Genomic DNA, 18,352 nt, shown 5'->3' on the forward strand with positions numbered 1-18,352 from the left:
TGTACAAGTCCTTATACACAAATGCTATAAGTCTAAATACTAAGACGGGTGAACTAGAGTGTCTGGCATTAAATGAGGATATTGATATAACAGGCAACAAGGAAACTGGATGGAATAAGGAAAAATCAATGGGTCACAGTAATACCACAGTAGAAAATATACAGTAGAACCTCAGAGTTACGAACCCTACTCACATACCTCATTTGTAATCGGAAGTATGCAATCAGGCAGCAGCAGAAACAAAGAAAACAAATACAGTACAGTACTGTGTTAAACGTAAACTACTAAAAAAAAATAAAGGGAAAACAGCATTTTTCTCCTGTATAGTAAAGTTTCAAAGCTGTAGAAAGTCAATGTACAGTTGTAAACTTTTGAAAGAACTATAACATTTTGTTCAGAGTAATGAACATTTCAGAGTTATAAACAACCTTCATTCCTGAGATGTTTGTAACTCTGAGGTTCTACTATATAGGAATGACAGTAGATTGCACTAGTAGGGGAGTGGCACTGGATGTGAAAAAGCATAGAGTCAAAAAGTAAAAGTCTTAAATTAATCAAACTGTACCATAGAATCTCTACAGACAGAAATTCTATGCTCGAACAATAAGAATATAGCAGTAAGGACTATACTACCGACCACTTGACCAGGATGGTGACAGTGATTGTAAAATGCTCAGGGTGATTAGAGAGGCTACAAAGGCAGAAAACACAATAATAATGGGGCATTTCAACTATCCTCATACTGATGGGTAATAGGTCACCTCAGAAGGTATGCAGAGATAAAATTACTAGACATCATTAATGGAGCAGCTTGTCCTGAAACCCACAAGCGGAGACCCAGGTCTTGATTTAGTCCTAAGTGGGGCACAGGATCTGGTGCAAGAGGTAACTATAGCTGAATCACTCAGTAATAGTGACCATAATGCAATTAAATTTAACATCTTTGTAGGGGAAAATGCCAAAGAAACCCACCACAATAGCATTTAACTTCAAAAAGGGGAACTATACAAAACTGAGGAAGTCAGTGAAATGGAAATTGAAAGTAACAGTCACAAGGGTGAAATGCCTGCAAACTGCATAGAGACTATTTAAAAACACCATAATAGAGGCTCAAACTACACGGATACCCCAAATTAAAAAACAGTAGGAAAACCAAAAAATGCCATCATGGCTAAACAGCAGAATAAAAAGCCATTTGATGCGAAAAGGCATCCTTTAAAAATTGGAAGTCAAATCCTAGTAAGAAAAACAGAAAGGATCACAAACTCTGGCAAGTCAAGGATAAAAGTATAATTAGGCAGGCCAAGAAAGAATTTGAAGAGCAACTAACTAAAGACACAAAAAACTAACAGTAAATTAATCAGGAACCCAGACTAGTCAGAAATTTGTCAGAAAACTTGCCTGTCAGTGGGACCACTGGCACTGCTAAAGGATTACTCCAGGAAAACAAGGCCGTTTTGGAGACACTAAATGAATCCTTTGCATCAGTCTTCACTGTAGAGAATATGGGGGAGATCCCTACACCTAAACCATTCTTTTCAGGTGACAAATCCCAGGAACTGTTCCAAACTGAGGTGCCAATAGAGGAGGTTTTGGAACAAAATGGTAAATTAAACAGTAGCAAGTCACCAGGACCAGATGGAGAGTTTGGAAAGAACTCAAATATGATATTGCTGAACTATTAAGAGTGGTATGTAACCTATCACTTAAATGAGCCTCTGTGCCAGATGATTGATGGATCACTAATGTAACACTGATTTTTTAAAAAGGCTCCAGAGACGATTCTGGCAATTAAAGACTGGCAAGCCTAACTTCAGTACCAGGCAAATTGGTTGAAAGTATAGTAAAAAAAACAAAATTATCAGACACAGATGAACATGATTTGTTGGGGAAAAGTCAACGTGGCTTTTGCAAAGGGAAACTCTGCCTCACCACTCAATTAAAAAATTTTGATAGTGTCAAACACGTAGACAAGGGTGATAAGACGGTTACTCACCGTTGTAACTGTTGTTCTTCGAGATGTGTTGCTCATATCCATTCCAGTTAGGTGTGCGCGCGCCGCGTGCACGATCGTCGGAAGATTTTTACCCTAGCAACCCCCGGTGGGTCGGCTGTGGAGCCCCCTGGAGTGGCGCCTTCATGGCGCTGGATATATACCCCAGCCGACCCAGCGCCCCCTCAGTTCCTTCTTGCCGGTTACTCCGACAGTGGGGAAGGGGGGCGGGTTTGGAATGGATATGAGCAACACATCTCGAAGAACAACAGTTACAACGGTGAGTAACCGTCTTTTCTTCTTCGAGTGCTTGCTCATATCCATTCCAGTTAGGTGACTCCCAAGCCCCACCTAGGTGGCGGGGTCGGAGTGAGACATTGCTGTGTGCAGAACCGCTGACCCGAAAGCAGCATCGTCTCTGGATTGTTGCACCAGCGCATAGTGAGTAGCGAATGTGTGGACCGATGACCACACTGCGGCTCTACAGATGTCGTGGATCGGGACTTGAGCCAGGAAGGCAGTCGAGGAGGCCTGGGCCCTTGTGGAATGAGCGGTGATGCGTGGCGTCGGTACACCGGCCAGCTCGTAGCAAGCACGAATACAGGACGTGATCCAAGAGGACAGGCACTGTGAAGAGACCGGTGAGCCTTTCATCCAGTCGGCCACCGCAACAAAGTTGCGTCGTCTTCCTAAATGGCTTTGTACGATCAATATAGAAAGCCAGGGCCCTGCGAACGTCCAAAGAATGCAAATGCTGGTCTTGACGAGTAGCGTGCGGTTTCGGATGGAAGACCGGGAGGAATATGTCCTGGTTTACGTGGAAAGGTGAGACCACTTTTGGAAGAAAGGCAGGGTGGGGGCGAAGCTGCACCTTGTCCTTATGGAACACCGTGTAAGGGGGCTCGGATGTCAGCGCCCTGAGTTCCGAGACGCGCCGTGCTGATGTGATGGCTACGAGGAAGGCTGTCTTCCAGGATAAGTACAGGAGTGAGCAGGTCGCCAACGGCTCAAACGGAGGCCCTGTGAGCCTGGAGAGAACGAGGTTGAGGTCCCACGTCGGAACCGGCTGTCGTTGCTGTGGGTACAGCCGGTCTAAGCCCTTAAGGAATCTAACGACCATCGGGTTAGAGAAGACCGAGGACGTGAGTTCTCCTGGGTGGAAAGCCGAAATAGCGGCGAGGTGCACCTTGATTGAAGATATCGCCAAGCCATGCTGTCTTAGGGACAGGAGATATTCCAGTATCAAGGGGATAGGTGCCTGCGAGGGAGACGTAGCTCGTTGCTCACACCAACAGGAGAAACGCTTCCACTTGGCTAGATAAGTGGTCCGTGTAGAGGGCTTTCTACTTCCCAGCAGAACCTGCTGGACGGCCTGCGAGCATTGCCGTTCTGTCCGACTCAACCATGAAGCATCCACGCCGTGAGGTGGAGTGACTGCAGGTCGGGGTGACACAACCGGCCGTGGTCCTGGGAGATGAGGTCCCGACTCAAGGGGAGCGTGATCGGCGTTTGTACGGAAAGCTCCAGCAGTGTGGTGTACCAGTGCTGCCTCGGCCAAGCGGGAGCGATTAGGATTACGCGTGCATGATCCCTGCGGATCTTGAGCAGCACCTTGTGGACCAGCGGAAATGGAGGAAAGGCGTAAAACAGGTGGTCCTTCCATGTGAGAAGGAAGGCGTCTGACCGGGAGCCCGGGGCTCGCCCGTGTAGGGAGCAGAATGCCTGGCACTTCCTGTTGGCCCGAGATGCGAAGAGGTCGACCTGGGGAAATCCCCACCTCTGGAAGACGGAATAGATGACGTCCGGGCGAAGTGACCACTCGTGCGTCTGGAAGGACCTGCTGAGACGGTCCGCCAGCGTATTCTGGACTCCAGGAAGGAAGGATGCCATGAGATGTATCGAGTGGATGATGCAGAAGTCCCACAGGCGAATGGCCTCTTGGCATAGGAGCGATGAGTGGGCTCCGCCTTGCTTGTTGATGTAAAACATGGCTGTGGTGTTGTCGGTGAGAACCAACAAGCAACGGCCCTGTAGGAAGTTGAGGAATGCCTGGCAAGCTAGGCGCACCGCCATCAGCTCTCGGACGTTGATGTGCAGGGCTAGTTGGGACACGGACCACAGGCCCTGGGTATGGTGCTCCCCGAGGTGAGCGCCCCATCCTAGAGATGAAGCGTCCGTAACTAGGTGGAGGGAGGGCTGTGGGGCGTGAAAGGGCACTCCTGCACAGACCGCCGTGCGATCCGTCCACCAGGTGAGGGAGGCCAAGACCGAGGCCAGAACCGTGACCACCATGTTCAGGTCGTCTCGATGAGGACGGTAAACCGATGACACCCAAGCCTGCAGTGGGCGAAGTCGTAGCCTGGCGTGCCTGGTTACGTAGGTGCACGAGGCCATGTGGCCCAAGAGGGCGAGGCATGTCCTTATGGTAGTGATTGGAAAAGCCCTGAGTCCCTGAATGACGCTTGAGATGGTATGAAAGCGGCTGTCTCGCAGGATGGCTCGGGCACGCCTGGAGTCCAGGATTGCTCCAATGAACTCTATTCTCTGAGATGGTACTAGAGTGGACTTCTCTCTGTTGAGTAGAATGCCCAGCTCGTGGAAAGTGTGTCACTATGTGGACATGAGCCTGAACTTGGTCCCTGGTGCGGCCGCGTACCAGCCAGTCGTCCAAGTACGGGAACAGCTGTACCCCTTGTCGACGAAGGTAGGCCGCGACGACTGCCAGACACTTTGTGAACACTCTGGGAGCCGAGGACAAGACGAAGGGAAGGACTGCAAATTGGTAGTGTGCCTTGTTTACTACAAATCGCAGGAAGCGCCTGTGAGGCGGATAAATAGCTATATGGAAATAAGCGTCCTTCATGTCGATGGCGGCGAACCAGTCTCCAGGATCTAGTGAAGGGATGATGGTCCCCAATGATACCATGCGGAACTTCAACTTTACTATGAATTTGTTGAGTCCGCGCAAGTCTAAGATGGGCCGTAGACCCCCTTTCGACTTGGGGATCAGGAAGTAGCGGGAATAAAACCCCCTGCCCCTTAGCTCCGATGGAACCTCCTCTATGGCCCCCACAGAGAGGAGCCCAAAAACCTCCTGTGTAAGGAGTTGCTCATGAGAAGGGTCCCTGAAGAGGGACGGGGAGGGGGAGTGGGAGGGGGGGGGGCGAGGAAAACTGGAGAGCGTATCCCCTCTCCACCGTGCGAAGGACCCAACGGTCCGAGGTTATAAGGGACCAAGCACGGTGGAAACGGGAGAGGCGATCCCAGAAGGGGGGAGCTGGATCCTGGGTACTGGTCGTGGTGCCGTCCTCGACCGCACCTTCAAAAGTTTTGCCTAGGCCCTGAAGGTGGCCTAGGCTGGCCCTGGTTCTGACTAGGTTGAGGGCCGGTCGACCTTCGCCTGCCGTCTCGACCCCGCCTCCTGGCAAAGTCCTGTCTTGGACGAGGCGGGGGAGGGTAGAATCTCTGCGGCTGGGGCCTGAAGGGTCTGCGCTGAGGCCCCGGGACATGCATCCCCAGGGAGCGCATCATTGTTCGTGAGTCCTTCAGGTTCTGGAGCCTCGAATCTGTCTTGTCCGAAAAGAGGCCCTGGCCCTCAAATGGCAGATCCTGCAGGGTCTGCTGCAGCTCTGGTGGCAAGCCTGACACCTGGAGCCAGGAGAGTCGCCGCATGGCTATCCCCGAAGCCAGGGTCCTAGCGGCCGAGTCAGCAATGTCGAGGGAGGCTTGCAGGGAGGTACGTGCCACCCGCTTACCCTCCTCGACCAAGGCCCCGAACTCTTCCCTCGATTCCTGGGGAACCAGCTCCTTAAATTTCCCCATCGAGGACCACGAGTTAAAACTGTAGCGGCTCAGGAGCGCCTGCTGATTAGCCGCTCGAAGCTGGAGCCCTCCCGCGGAATAGACCTTGCGTCCAAACAAATCGAAGCGCTTAGCGTCCTTCGATTTGAGCGCAGCGGCCTGCTGGCCATGGCGCTCCCGTGCATTGACCGATGAGACCACCAGTGAGCACGGTTGGGGATGTGTATATAAGTACTCGTGGTCTTTTGAGGGCACAAAGTACTTCCTCTCCACCCCTCTGGCCGTGGGTGGAATAGAGGCCGGGGTTTGCCAGATGGTGGTGGCGTTGATCTGTATGGTGCGGATAAGCGGTAACGCCACCCTAGATGGGGTATCCGCTGAGAGGATGTTGACAATTGGGTCATGAACCTCCACAATCTCCTCCACCTGGAGGTCCATATTGCGTGCCACCCGGCGCAACAAGTCCTGGTGAGCCCTAAGGTCTATAGGAGGCGGACCCATGGCGGATGTACCCGCTACGGCCTCATCGGGGGAGGAGGAGGAGGATCCCCCCGGTGGCAAGGGGTCCAATGGCGGATCCTGTTCCAGGTGCTCCTGGAGCTGGACATCCCCTGCCCCTGGGTCCAGGGCCTCCGCCGATGTGGGCACTGGCGCCTCCATGCCACCTGGTGGAGGGCGGGAGATGGTAGACTCCGGGACCCTGGGCTCGGAACGTGCCGAGCGGGACGCAGATGGTGGGGCCCCTTGTGCCTGGTGGTAGGCCCACGGTGTCCAGAAGGACCAATGCGCAGGTCCCTGCGTGGGGTCCTCGGCCGTCTCCTGCAAATGGCCGGCATCTGCTGCCTCCGATGATCGGGATGCCGACCTAGACGGCCACGGCGGTGCCGAGCGCACTGTCGCCGGCACCGGATGGTACGGTGCCGATCGGTGCCGGTCGTAGGGCGATCTGTCCCTGCGCGGTGCCGGAGAGCGGTGCCGGGATCGGGATCGGTGCCGGTAGTCTCGCCGGTGCCGAGATCCAGATCTGGATCGAGACGAGGATCTCGACGAGACCCGGTACCGGGAGCGGCCCCTCGAGCCCGAGCGGCACTCGTACCGGTGCCGGGAGCTCCGCCTCGAGCCCGATCGGTGCCGGTCGTCGCGACGGTGCCGAGATGTGGAACGGCGTCGCGAAGATGATCTCAGCCGCGAGTACGACCGGTGCCGAGGTGATGTTCGGCGCCGGGACTCCGAGCGGTGTCGGGACCTGCTCCGGGACCTGGAGCGGTGCCGAGAGTCCGGAGCTGGAGACGGTGGGCGCAGCAGGGCAGGCTTGCCCCTGGACTGCACCGCGCATGGAGCTACCGGTGCCGGAAGTTGTGACGGCCCCGGCTCCGTGAAGGCGATCAGGTCTCACGCCGTTGCAAATGTCTCCGGGGTGGAAGGGAGACAGGGTTCCACCACCAGCCTAGGTGGTGAAACAGTCCGCACCGGACTCGACGGCCTCGGTGCCGGAGTCGACGGTGTGGCCGCCGTCTTCTGGCGGTCCAACGGCGGACGCGGCTCTACCCCCGGCACCGGGGGAGCCGGCGTTTTCAGCGCGGCCGTGTCCTGAGCCTTGCGGGCCTTCTTATGGCCCAGGGAGAGGGATCGGCGCCGAGTCCCCTGAGGCGGGCGTGGTGCCGACGTCGGCCGGTGCCGAGATGGCTTGTCCGCTGCACCGGTCGGAGCCGCCGGGGCGCTGCGCACCGAGGCGCTCGGTGCCGGGGCTGGGCGCGCCGAGGGAGGATCCGGGCTAAGTGCCGCCTCCATCAGGAGCTGCCGAAGCCTAAAGTCCCGCTCCTTCCTTGTTCGAGGCTTGAAGGCCTTGCAGATTGGGCACTTATCTGCTGGATGGGCTTCCCCGAGGCACTTCAAGCAGGAGGTGTGCGGGTCGCCCGTGGGCATAGGCTTCCCGCAGGACGCACACGGCTTAAAGCCAGGAGCCTTGGGCATGGGCCCGGCTGTGCGCCGGGGGGAAAAGGGGGGAAAACAACCCCCTTAACCCCCGCTAACAATTTACAACTATACAAAAACTAAACCAACTAACTATCTAAAGAACTTTAATAACTATACACAACTATCTACACTAATGAGAATGAGAAAGCTAGGGAGAGTGGAGATCAGCTATGCCGCGCTCCACTGTTCCAATGACCGTCGGGGCGGTAAGAAGGAACTGAGGGGGCGCTGGGTCGGCTGGGGTATATATCCAGCGCCATGAAGGCGCCACTCCAGGGGGCTCCACAGCCAACCCACCGGGGGTTGCTAGGGTAAAAATCTTCCGACGATCGTGCACGCGGCGCGCGCACACCTAACTGGAATGGATATGAGCAAGCACTCGAAGAAGAACCAGTAGATATAGCATACTGGACTTTCTGAAAACCTTTGATAATGTCCATCACCAAAAGCTCCTAAGCGAAGTAAGTAGACGTGGGATAGGAGGGAAGCTCTTCTGATTAAAAAACTGGAAACAAAAAGGTAGGAATAAGTGGTCAGTTTTCAGCATGGAGAGAGGTAAATCATGGGGGTCCTCTGTACTGGGACCTGTGTTGTTCAAAATATTCATAAATGATCTGGAAAAGGGGGTAAACAGTGAGGTGGCAACATTTACAGACAATACAAAATGACTCAAGATAGGTAAGTTTAAAACAGACTATAAAGAGTTACAAAGGGATCTCACAAAACTGGGTGACTGGGCAACAAAATGGTAGATGAAATTCCATGCTGATAAATGCAAAGTAATAAACATTGGAAAACATAATCCAAACTATACATACAAAATGATGGGATCTAAATTAGCTGGTATCACTCATGAAAAATCCAGTCATTCCAGATAATTCTCTGAAAACATCCGCTCAATGTGCAATGGCATTCAAAAAAGCTAACACTGGGAATCCTTGGGAAAGGGATGGATAGTAAGACAGTAAATACCATAATGCCGCTATATAAATCCATGGTACACCCACACCTTGAATACTATGTGCAGTTCTGGTCGCCCCATCTCAAAAAAAGATATTAGAATTATAAAAGCTACAGAGAAAGGCAACAAAAATGATTATGGGTATGGAACAGCTTCCATATGAGGAGAGATTAAAATTACGGGACTTTTCAGCTTAGAAAAGAGACAACTAAAGGGGATAGGATAGAGGTCTATAAAATCATGAATGGTAGGAAGAAAGTAAACAGGGAAGTGTTATAAAGCCTCTCTCTACAAAAACTAGGGGTCACCCAATGAAATTAATAGGTAGCAGGCACACAGTCAACCAGTGGAATTCATTGCCAGGTGATGTTATGTAGCCCGAAAGTATAACAGAGTTCAAAAAAAGTATTAGGCAAGTTCAGAAAGGATAGGTCCATCAATGGCTATTAGACAAGTTGGTCAGGTACGCAATCCCAAGCTTCAGGTATCCCTAAACCTCCAACTGCCAGAATCTGGGATTGGACAACAGGGGATGATCACTCAAAATTGCCCGGTTAATTCCCTCTGAAACATCTGGCCCTGGCCACTGTCAGAAGACAGGCTACTGGTTTACATGGACCATTGGTCTGACCCCATATGACTGTTCCTATGTTATGTTCAGTTCCTCTAGAGGAAAAACATTTAAGAGGACTTGCACAATTAAATACATCAGATAGAATATGAATCAAAACTATTCACAGCAGAAGCCTTGCTAAATACTTATTCGCTCCTGAGATCTCAATGAAGAATTCTTGCGTTACTATTTTATCAAGCTTTTCCACAGAAACATATTTCCTCCAAATGCTGAAAAGCAAAAGCTTTGAATCCAGATGGCACATAATACCAAAATGGTGGCACTGATTGCTGTATGGCTTAATTATTCAGTGATAAATTCTAGCGAGACTATAGCTAATCAGAAGCAAGAATATACACAAACAGTTTAAAATAAAAAGCAGATGCTTCAAATAGCAAGTAGATTGTGCATAAATGAATAATCATAAAATAGATTAGGTTCTCTTAAAACTATAGCAAGATGCAAGGCAAGGAGGTATTGGGGAAGAATCTAGGCAGAAGATCTACAGAGCAATAGAGAGCATAGCTTTAGGGATATTGATTTCCTTATTCTAATAAAATTCCTCTCTCAGTGTTAAGAGAAAGTGACTGATTCTTTACCATTGTTACGTGACACTATGCACACTATCACTTTTTTCAAATATTACTCCTGGGGGAATTCTGCGCCAAAAAATTAAAAATTCTGCATCTATTTGTCAAAACAACACAATATAATCACACCAGTTTCATTTATTTTGCTAATTTATTTCAAAATACCTGTAAGCAAATATGCCTGTAACAATACAGACCAAAAAAAGATTCTGGTAATTTTTTTGGACAAATAGATTCCTTACTAAGCGTATTAATACAGAACTTTGAGTAATTAATTTAAACTACAATACAGAAACGTTCTTCCTGCACCTGTCAGAAGCAGTGCAAAAGGCTTGGGGGAAATCGGGGTAATGGAGAAGCTGAGGAAGAGGGAAGGAGCCTGGAGTGAACCTGGAGGGTTGTTGGATGTGGGTGGGAGAAGTATGGAAGGGGTGGGGGGAGGGATTGTTAGGGAATTGGAGATCCTCCTCAAGCCTCTCCTATTCAGTCAGGCACATCTGCCCCTGTCCCCGTGTGTCCCTACACCACCCATGTCTCTCTGCTGCCTTGAGCTTTTCGCGTTTGGCTAGCAGGGATCTTCCCTAGTACCAGCCACGCGGTGGGGGGAGGGATAAAGCGATCATCCCAGAGAACACTGCTCTACAGCCAAAATGCTTCTGAAATAAATGTAGTCAAACTTTACTAATTCTGGGTCACTGAGAACGAAAATGATGCTTAAAATTGTTGATTGGCTCTAGTTTTCAAGATATGCTATTGGGTCAGTATATACGACCCTTGACTTGGGAATGGCGGAGGATAAGTGAGTTATAAAGGGAAGGGATCTCAATTTAAACCAGAAATTACTAAAATACATCTTTGACTGGATCTATGAATAAATCTATGACTGGGTTTGGACAGTACTTGCTTTTTAGGCAAAACAATGAATGATGCAATCTGAAGCTGGTATTGCGTCATACATGATATGAATTGCATCATGTTATTCCTAGAAGTCATGGATGATGCAATCATAATGAAGCTTACATCACTCTGCTGAACAAATAGCCCTATATCAGCTCTAGAAATCATACAGTGTCATGCTCTCTTATTTGTCAGTGTTTGATTTTGCAAAGGGACACATTTCTGTTTAGCCAAAGTGAGCAGAGATGCCTCGTACTTGTGTGAACAGTGCAGATAACTTCTGCTATATTTGTGGTGAAGAATGCCAGAGAACAGCTTTAAACAATGATGTGTTTAAGACTGGAGTTTGCATTAAAAGTCTGCTTTATTTCCTAGTATTCTTTTTAATCCATGGGTAGTAGCAGACAAGAAATGTTGATAAAGAAGGGAACCTGTACTTTTCCAAAGAAAGAAAAGTATATTAATTAATTTCACAGATTTTCAAAATACTGAATATAGGAAAAATTATCTTACCTTACCCAAAAGTTTCCTTTCTTCTAACAGGAAAGTCCACAGATCCAATCCACCAAGCACAAGAATTACAGTTCTGAGGGAGGTTTAATTGGGCGCAGTCTCCTCCAATTTATTTCTTCGCACTATACATATGTGTATGCTCTCCAATAGCTGGGGGGGAATCTGAAGTTGATCTGCAGAAGGAAGTGTGTGTATGAATTTTTTGTTCTATTTTATAATCTTTGAATTAAACTTTAAAAGACTTAGGTCTATGAAGTAACTTTGGAAGCAAGTCCTTCAAAGTTTAATTCAGCGATTAACTAAAACAAGAACTCATGCAAATGCTTTTTACTGCAGAACAACTTAAAAGTCTATGCCAATTATCGGAGAATATACACATATATAGTGTGCCCTAAAAAGAAAATAGAGAGAGAGACAAATTAAATCTCCCTCAGAATGATAATTTGTGTTGGATGGATTGGACCTGTGGATTGGATCCTGCTAGAAGAAAGGAAATTCTTAGTAAATTAAGACATTTTCCTATTCCTTACTTGGAAGGTCTGTTGTTCCATTACAATGGGATATCTAATAGCAGTGCATCAACAGGGAAGGAAAATAAATAACGAATGAGATAGATGTATCTCACTCTCACTTAGTTTTAAATATAAAATTAGGGGTGAACACAGTATGCAGATACTGGTCTTCAATGGCAGAAACTAAGGGGACCCATGCAATTAATTTGTAAAAACTTAGTGAAGCTATGAACATTACCAGATGGTCACCCTGTATCTTTCTGTATGTTGGATATGATCCTTCCGGATGGGAGGCTACTGTGGCTCTGAATAAATGAGCATGAATATTGGGGGGAGGGGGGAAAAGAGGCTTCTACCGTTGACAGCTTTGGAAATGTCATCTAATAACTGAAGCCATACGGTATGCTTTTATTTATTATGATGGGGGTTATAGACCACAGCTAGAGATTTCCTGAACTGGATTGCTGCATGCAGTGTTAATTTTTAGCACTCTCCTAACACATCAGTTGTGCATGGAGTTCTTTTTAAGGTGTTCTGCATGTCAGCAGAAAAGAAAACAATTTCTTATAACCAGGTTAATTTGGGGAATAAAGGTTAAGAACAACTTTGCCTCATGAGAAGTGCAGAAATGCAGTGCTTAATTTGTAATGAAAGAGGTACCAAGGCTCAAGTAATTAGGGTGCTAGGGCTCAAGCAATTTTTTTTTTTTTATTTTCATAATTGACGCAGAAAGCCCAGATATCCTGGGGCTATGAACTGCCAAGCCTCAGGTGCCGGGGCTCAGCCCTGGCACAAATTAAGCACTGCCATAATGCCTTTCCCCAATCAGACCTTATCCTCCAAAAATGCTCCTTGCTGAAATGACTACACCTAGTATGTCAAACCTTTAAAGATAGAAAATCTACGGCACTTCTGACAAGCAATTAAAATGCTTAGTCAGAGCATTTGATACAACAGCTAGTTCCCAGAAATAAATTCTCATTGGTGTGGATTTGAGATGTGTGGCTCTCTAAGAAATCTTTCATCTGGATGAGAGGACATTCCTGTCTTTAGTGAGCTGGAAATGGTTACAATTTGTATTTTAGAGTCGAAGGCTTTAGGACAGTTTTAAGAATTGCTTTGCCCTTGCATTAACTGAATCCATCCATGCTAATAACTGAATATTGTCATTCACACAGATGTGACCCTTGAAGATGCCCTGTTTGTAGATATCATTTCAAAGCTAAAAGTGTTACACACATCTAAATACATTGCTTTAATTGATACCTCTCATCATGTAATTCAATGTAGTTTTTTCTGGGCTTGGATGCAGAATTTTGTCCTTGGGAGCAAATACTTCTTGTAGAGGAGGCATAACCAAATGGCAGTTGTTACCTAAATTGGACACGAGAACCAGGACCTCCTGAACAATGAGAGACCACTTGACTCACTTGTGTGTGAGCGCGCATGCGCACACTTCCATCCTGGAGAACAGTGTGGGCAGTAAAAGCCAGAAAGACACTCATTGTTGGCCATAGGAGAATGTAGCTACAATCATGCAGTCTATTAATCTTGCATTCTAGAATAAGACTTGAGTTTTTTTGCTGGGTTCTGGATACAAATAGATCCATTGACAGGAGGGCTACTGAAGGCCAGAGTCTCTACTTGAAGATCTTGGGCTGTATACTCCACTCTCCCAGATTTATCGTTTGCTTTCTTAAGCAGTTGCTATGATGCTTATTCTCTCTTTACGTATAGTGCTTACGAAAACAGAAGATTCTTCCTCTTTGGCCAGGAACAGAGAAGAGGTTGAGGATCTGGTATCTTTCTCTCATTGATAAAAGCCAATGCTGAAGTGTTTGAAGAAGTTCCCCTTATTTGTAGGGTAGAGAGAGATAAGCAACCCAAGATAATAGTATAAAAAAAGATCTGAAGGGAGAGCCAAACTTATTGATGTGCTATAGATGATGCCTAATTGACTTCTTGAACGTTATAGATGTTCCCTAAGCTCCCGCTCCAGGCAGAGGCAGGGGAACCCTTTACATGAAGCAGCCATTGTGTGTCTCAGAATCCTAAGCAATCAAGGCAGGGTTTCATAAGGGTGGAGTGACACCTTGTTAAAGGGGCAGGGAAAACAGAAATAAGGTATGGGCCAAGAAGACCCTTACCACCTACTTGTTCCTGTATGTCTGGACTGTTCTCCCTCTCTTTTCTCCAGGGTTGGCTTTATGGAGGAGAGTTAGAAAAAGGCAGGATGTAGTCCACACACAGCACGAGTTGGGTTCAGTTAGCTCAGCAGGTGTGGCATGGCTGACCCAAGGCGAGCAGGATTCGGTTGGGTAGGGATTTTGTGCCCTTTTCTGCCAGCCTCCCAATTCCTCCTGTTGTGTTCTTGCCTGAGAGATCTACCCAGACCTGCTACTCTGAAAGTTGTTGAAGTCAGCTACCTAAACATCAGAAGGTTGTTTCCAGGAACCTTGCTGCAGAGCCTCCGAGGTTGAATAATAGATCAGTAATGCTTAGATCCAATAAGCTGAATTGCAAGAATAAATAAGGATCCCTTTTTGGTTGTTTTGTTTTCTTGTTGCTCTGAGCAGGTCTGGTAAAGCCTTCCAATTGCTGGAGGCAGTATATGCTGTCTGGTCAGGTCTTCAGGGCAGTGGCCAGTCAGCCTGCTTTGATTGACAAGTCTGGTTTCTGCTTCAAAGGAGCTGCAAAATAGGGGTAAGGTCCATTGTACTGAAGTGACAAACTTTCATTGCAAAGCAGACATTCCTTGAGAAGAAAATACTAAACTAGAACATCCTAAAATAGACAAAAAGCCCATTCAAGATTTTATGCTGTGGTATCCAGAATCTCTGCAAGAGTGAGTGGGCCATTTCAACCACAGAAGTCTTCCAAGAAACTATACAGCAGCTGGTTTGATTGTTGTCCAGTAGAAACCTTAACTGGTCAAACTAAGCATTTCCTCGATATCTTATCCAAGATTAATGAGAAACTAGCATCAAAATGCAATAACTCTTGCTTGTATATATGCTTAGAAGGATTAGATTTTTTTTAAGTGTTAGTAAACATCACTCTACACACAAAAATAGAAATTTACAGATAGACAAAGAAAAATGCTCTTTGAGAACTTCTTCAGAGTTTGAGTTAAGGATATTTACTTTGTATATTTTTGACATGTGATGTTACTAATTTGTCTTTTAAATGGTTACAAAGCTTTAAATTTTTTAATCTCAATGTCTACTGTGATTAAATTATTGTTTGCCCCTCCCCCATAATTTCCTGCAACTGTGAACATTTAAATCAATCAAAATGGGGGAAAATGCTTGAACCCCATAATTTTGTGCAACAGTGAAAATTTAAATCAATACAAATAAGAAAAGCTTAAAAATAAACATTGATATTATCCGTTAAGCTTATAAAAAGACAAAAATCAAATTTTGCCAAGCCTACTTGTAAATCAAGCATATAAATCACCAGCTGCCTGATGGGGAGACCTGCTCCCACCAGGCCACCACAAACCAATTAATCTGATAGTTCAAGACCCCAGTTATTATGGAAATATTTGAACATCTTCCGTCACCCATTTGTCTCTGCTTTGCCATAGATCAGACCCACAAGTACCAGTCACAAAAGTAGTACTTGCACCCTAGAACACTGAGCTTACTTCTACATTATTCCAAAAATCTCATGCCAACAGATTGTTTCTTAATCTTAATTTTAAAATTTTATAACATTAAAATTTCTATTTTATGAAGATCAATATATTCAGTAAATCTTTTTAATACAATTATTTTTACTGGCCGAAGACCTAATTACAGTAGCTTTTAAATATACTCCTTAGCTTTTGTCAATCTCTAAATACAGAAGAAAGTATTTTACACAGACTTCTTAACAGGGCAGAAAAATTATAAACATTTAAACTGAATCCTATATCCTATTAAAATGGATGGCATTTGTGATCTTGTGTGTCAGCACTTTCAGTTTATAAAAACTTTTAACTTGACAGAACTGGGCCAAAAATTAAAGGTCACTGCTATCCCGAAGGCTACTTCTGAAGTTCAAAATAACCACACATTTTATTTAGACTATCATCTTTAGTTGCCTGTAACTCTGTATGTGCACAGAAATCATAGTAATCTATGGAAGAGGTGAGAATCAGAAGCAAACATGATATCTTATAATAGAGTGTTCAGGTTACCTCCCAGAAGCTATCACTAGAAACCTCTACTCCAACAGAATCATCATATGATCCAGACATTTCTATGTTTGGTGAGCTTGCAAGTGTTCAGTGTTCTATTATGAGCACCAGATCTTCAAAAATCTGTAGGAAGGACAAAGAGAACATTAGTAAACATTAAACTTACCCATAATTTGCTATGATTTTGAGTGTCCATTTCTTTCATAGACTTTTAGCCTAAATGTTAAATGTTACGGGAAATTTTCAATACCCCCGCCAAATCAATATACGCTCAATTACTGCTTACTTATATCCTTACTTCCAGCAACAGCAAACCATAAGTATTACATGTTTGACACATACACTAAAAAGTTAGGTCAACCCAGCTATGTCACTCATGGATATGAAAAATTCACACTGCTTAGTAACATAGGGCTGGTCTACACTACTGCGGTAAATCGATCTAACTTATGCAACTTCAGTTACGTAAATAACGTAGTTAGATCCACTTACCGCAGTGGCTACACTGCTCCATGTCAACAGGAAAGCATCTCCCCTTGACTTCCCTTACGCTTCTCGGGGAGGTGGAGTACACAAATCGATGGGAGAGTGCTCTCCCATCAATTTAGCGTGTCTTCACCAGACCCACTAAATCAACACTTGTCACATTGATTGCAGCAGTGCTGATCTACCGGTAAGTGTAGACATGCCCTTAGTTAAGCCGACCCAAGTCCTGATGTAGACAGGTTGATGGAAGAATTCTTCCGTCAAGCTAGCTACTGCCTCTCAGGGAGGTAGATTAACTACAACAACAGGAGAACTCCTCCAGTTGCTGTAGTTAGTGTCTACACTGAACCTCTACAGTACAGCTGCAGCTGTGCTGCTGTAGTGGTTTAAGTGTACACGAAGTCTTCTAACTAACATTCATCATCCCTCCACATCAGCCCTAATATACATAATGTGCCATTTTAGTCTTTCCACTGTTGTATAGCGGGCGCTATAATTGGTTTGTACCATAAGAATTTCAGTGTTTAGTCCCAGAATTTTATTTGAACATTGCTTGCCTGGAACTTAATACAACTTTAATCGAGCTAGCAAGGCTCTCTTGACTAACCAAACCTAGGGAGGACACAGCACAGTAAACTAAGCATAAACTCAGATTCCATAATCTGTGTTGCATTAATTAACAATAGCAATGGAAGTTACACTCAAAAATCATATCTAAATTAAATTTTGTAGATAAATTACAGCTCAATAATTTCAGTTTCTGAATCTTAACGTTATGTTCTCATTTACAAAAAGGGTGGAGAGAAGGGATTGTTTTCTCATACAGCTAGATGACCCATTACGGCCCCAAGGAAGTCACACTGGCAAATGGGTCAAAAAATGACCCACTTGTGACCTAGTTAGCCAAATTTCCAGGCTAGGTTTTCCGAGATTAAATGTTGGTTCGTTAACCCTTTCTACCCTAGCAACTAGGTGCTTCTCCAGCTAAATCCATAAAAAGATACAATACCCATAAGTATAAAGCAATTTCCAACTCGCACAGAACAGCAAATGGAATTTAGCCTGACAGTATTCCTGCCACTAAGCAATTAATGCTTTTTCACATTCAAGGAAATTTCAGGTTTAAATACTGATACTAAAGGATTGAGTGGTTTTATATGAATACTTTTGAGAATTTTAAACAAATATTTCACATTTATAAAGGAAGTGATGGTTAGAGATGTTGAGCCTAGGCTACCTTCGAAGTCACACATGGCAAAAACATTGTTAAAAGAGCAGCAGTTGTCATCAGACAGCAATGCTGTTAGCCATTTTGGATGAGCACTATAGGGAATACAAGTTCTTATATCTAAGAGTGACAAATAAGAACAAGACAATGGACAATTGCATAATGACTACTGTTAAGAGACCTTTTTTCATTAAGCGTACCTAATTGACTGAGTTCACTAGAGACCAGAAAATTGTTGAACCCCGTCAGAACATAAATCTATACAGAACATGAATTTCAGTAATTTATTAAGCATGTATCAACCAGTTATGGAAAAATATAATTTCTTTTTATAAGATTACAGTGCCAAACCTGTTAATGGTTAAGCAATTTTATACGTCACAAAGATCAAGCTTTTTCAGGTGGCTTGAAGTACAGATTCCTTCATTACTCCACCTGCAAGCTTCTCCCTCCCCCACTTTCAAATATTTTATTAATTTCAAAAGTCAGATATTTTATATACTGTGTCTTTCAGATTAAAGGTAACAGCTTATTGCTGGGAAACTATTTATAATAAATTTCATCTGCCGTATTCAAAGCCACTAAACATGTTGGGATA

The 18,352-nt window shown here is 45.6% G+C and overlaps 1 protein-coding gene across 4 annotated transcripts in view; it reads right to left on the reverse strand.

Moving 5' to 3' along the window:
- PACSIN2 (protein kinase C and casein kinase substrate in neurons 2) overlaps nucleotides 1–18,352 on the reverse strand; it is a 113,671-nt gene that overhangs the window by 44,954 nt on the left and 50,365 nt on the right. For 3 of the 4 annotated variants that reach the window (XM_026652273.1, XM_026652271.1, XM_026652272.1), the window contains exon 2: nucleotides 16,041–16,163. The exons of the other annotated variant lie outside the window; for it this stretch is intronic. In XM_026652273.1, coding sequence (XP_026508058.1) covers nucleotides 16,041–16,100 — 60 coding nt within the window. In that variant the 5' untranslated portion in view covers nucleotides 16,101–16,163. The remainder of the gene's footprint in view (nucleotides 1–16,040; nucleotides 16,164–18,352) is intronic. 4 annotated transcript variants of the gene reach the window in all.

This window comes from Terrapene carolina, unplaced genomic scaffold (assembly GCF_002925995.2).
Source record: "Terrapene carolina triunguis isolate 2854851 unplaced genomic scaffold, T_m_triunguis-2.0 Scaffold112, whole genome shotgun sequence".
Classification (NCBI taxonomy): Eukaryota; Metazoa; Chordata; order Testudines; family Emydidae; genus Terrapene; species Terrapene triunguis.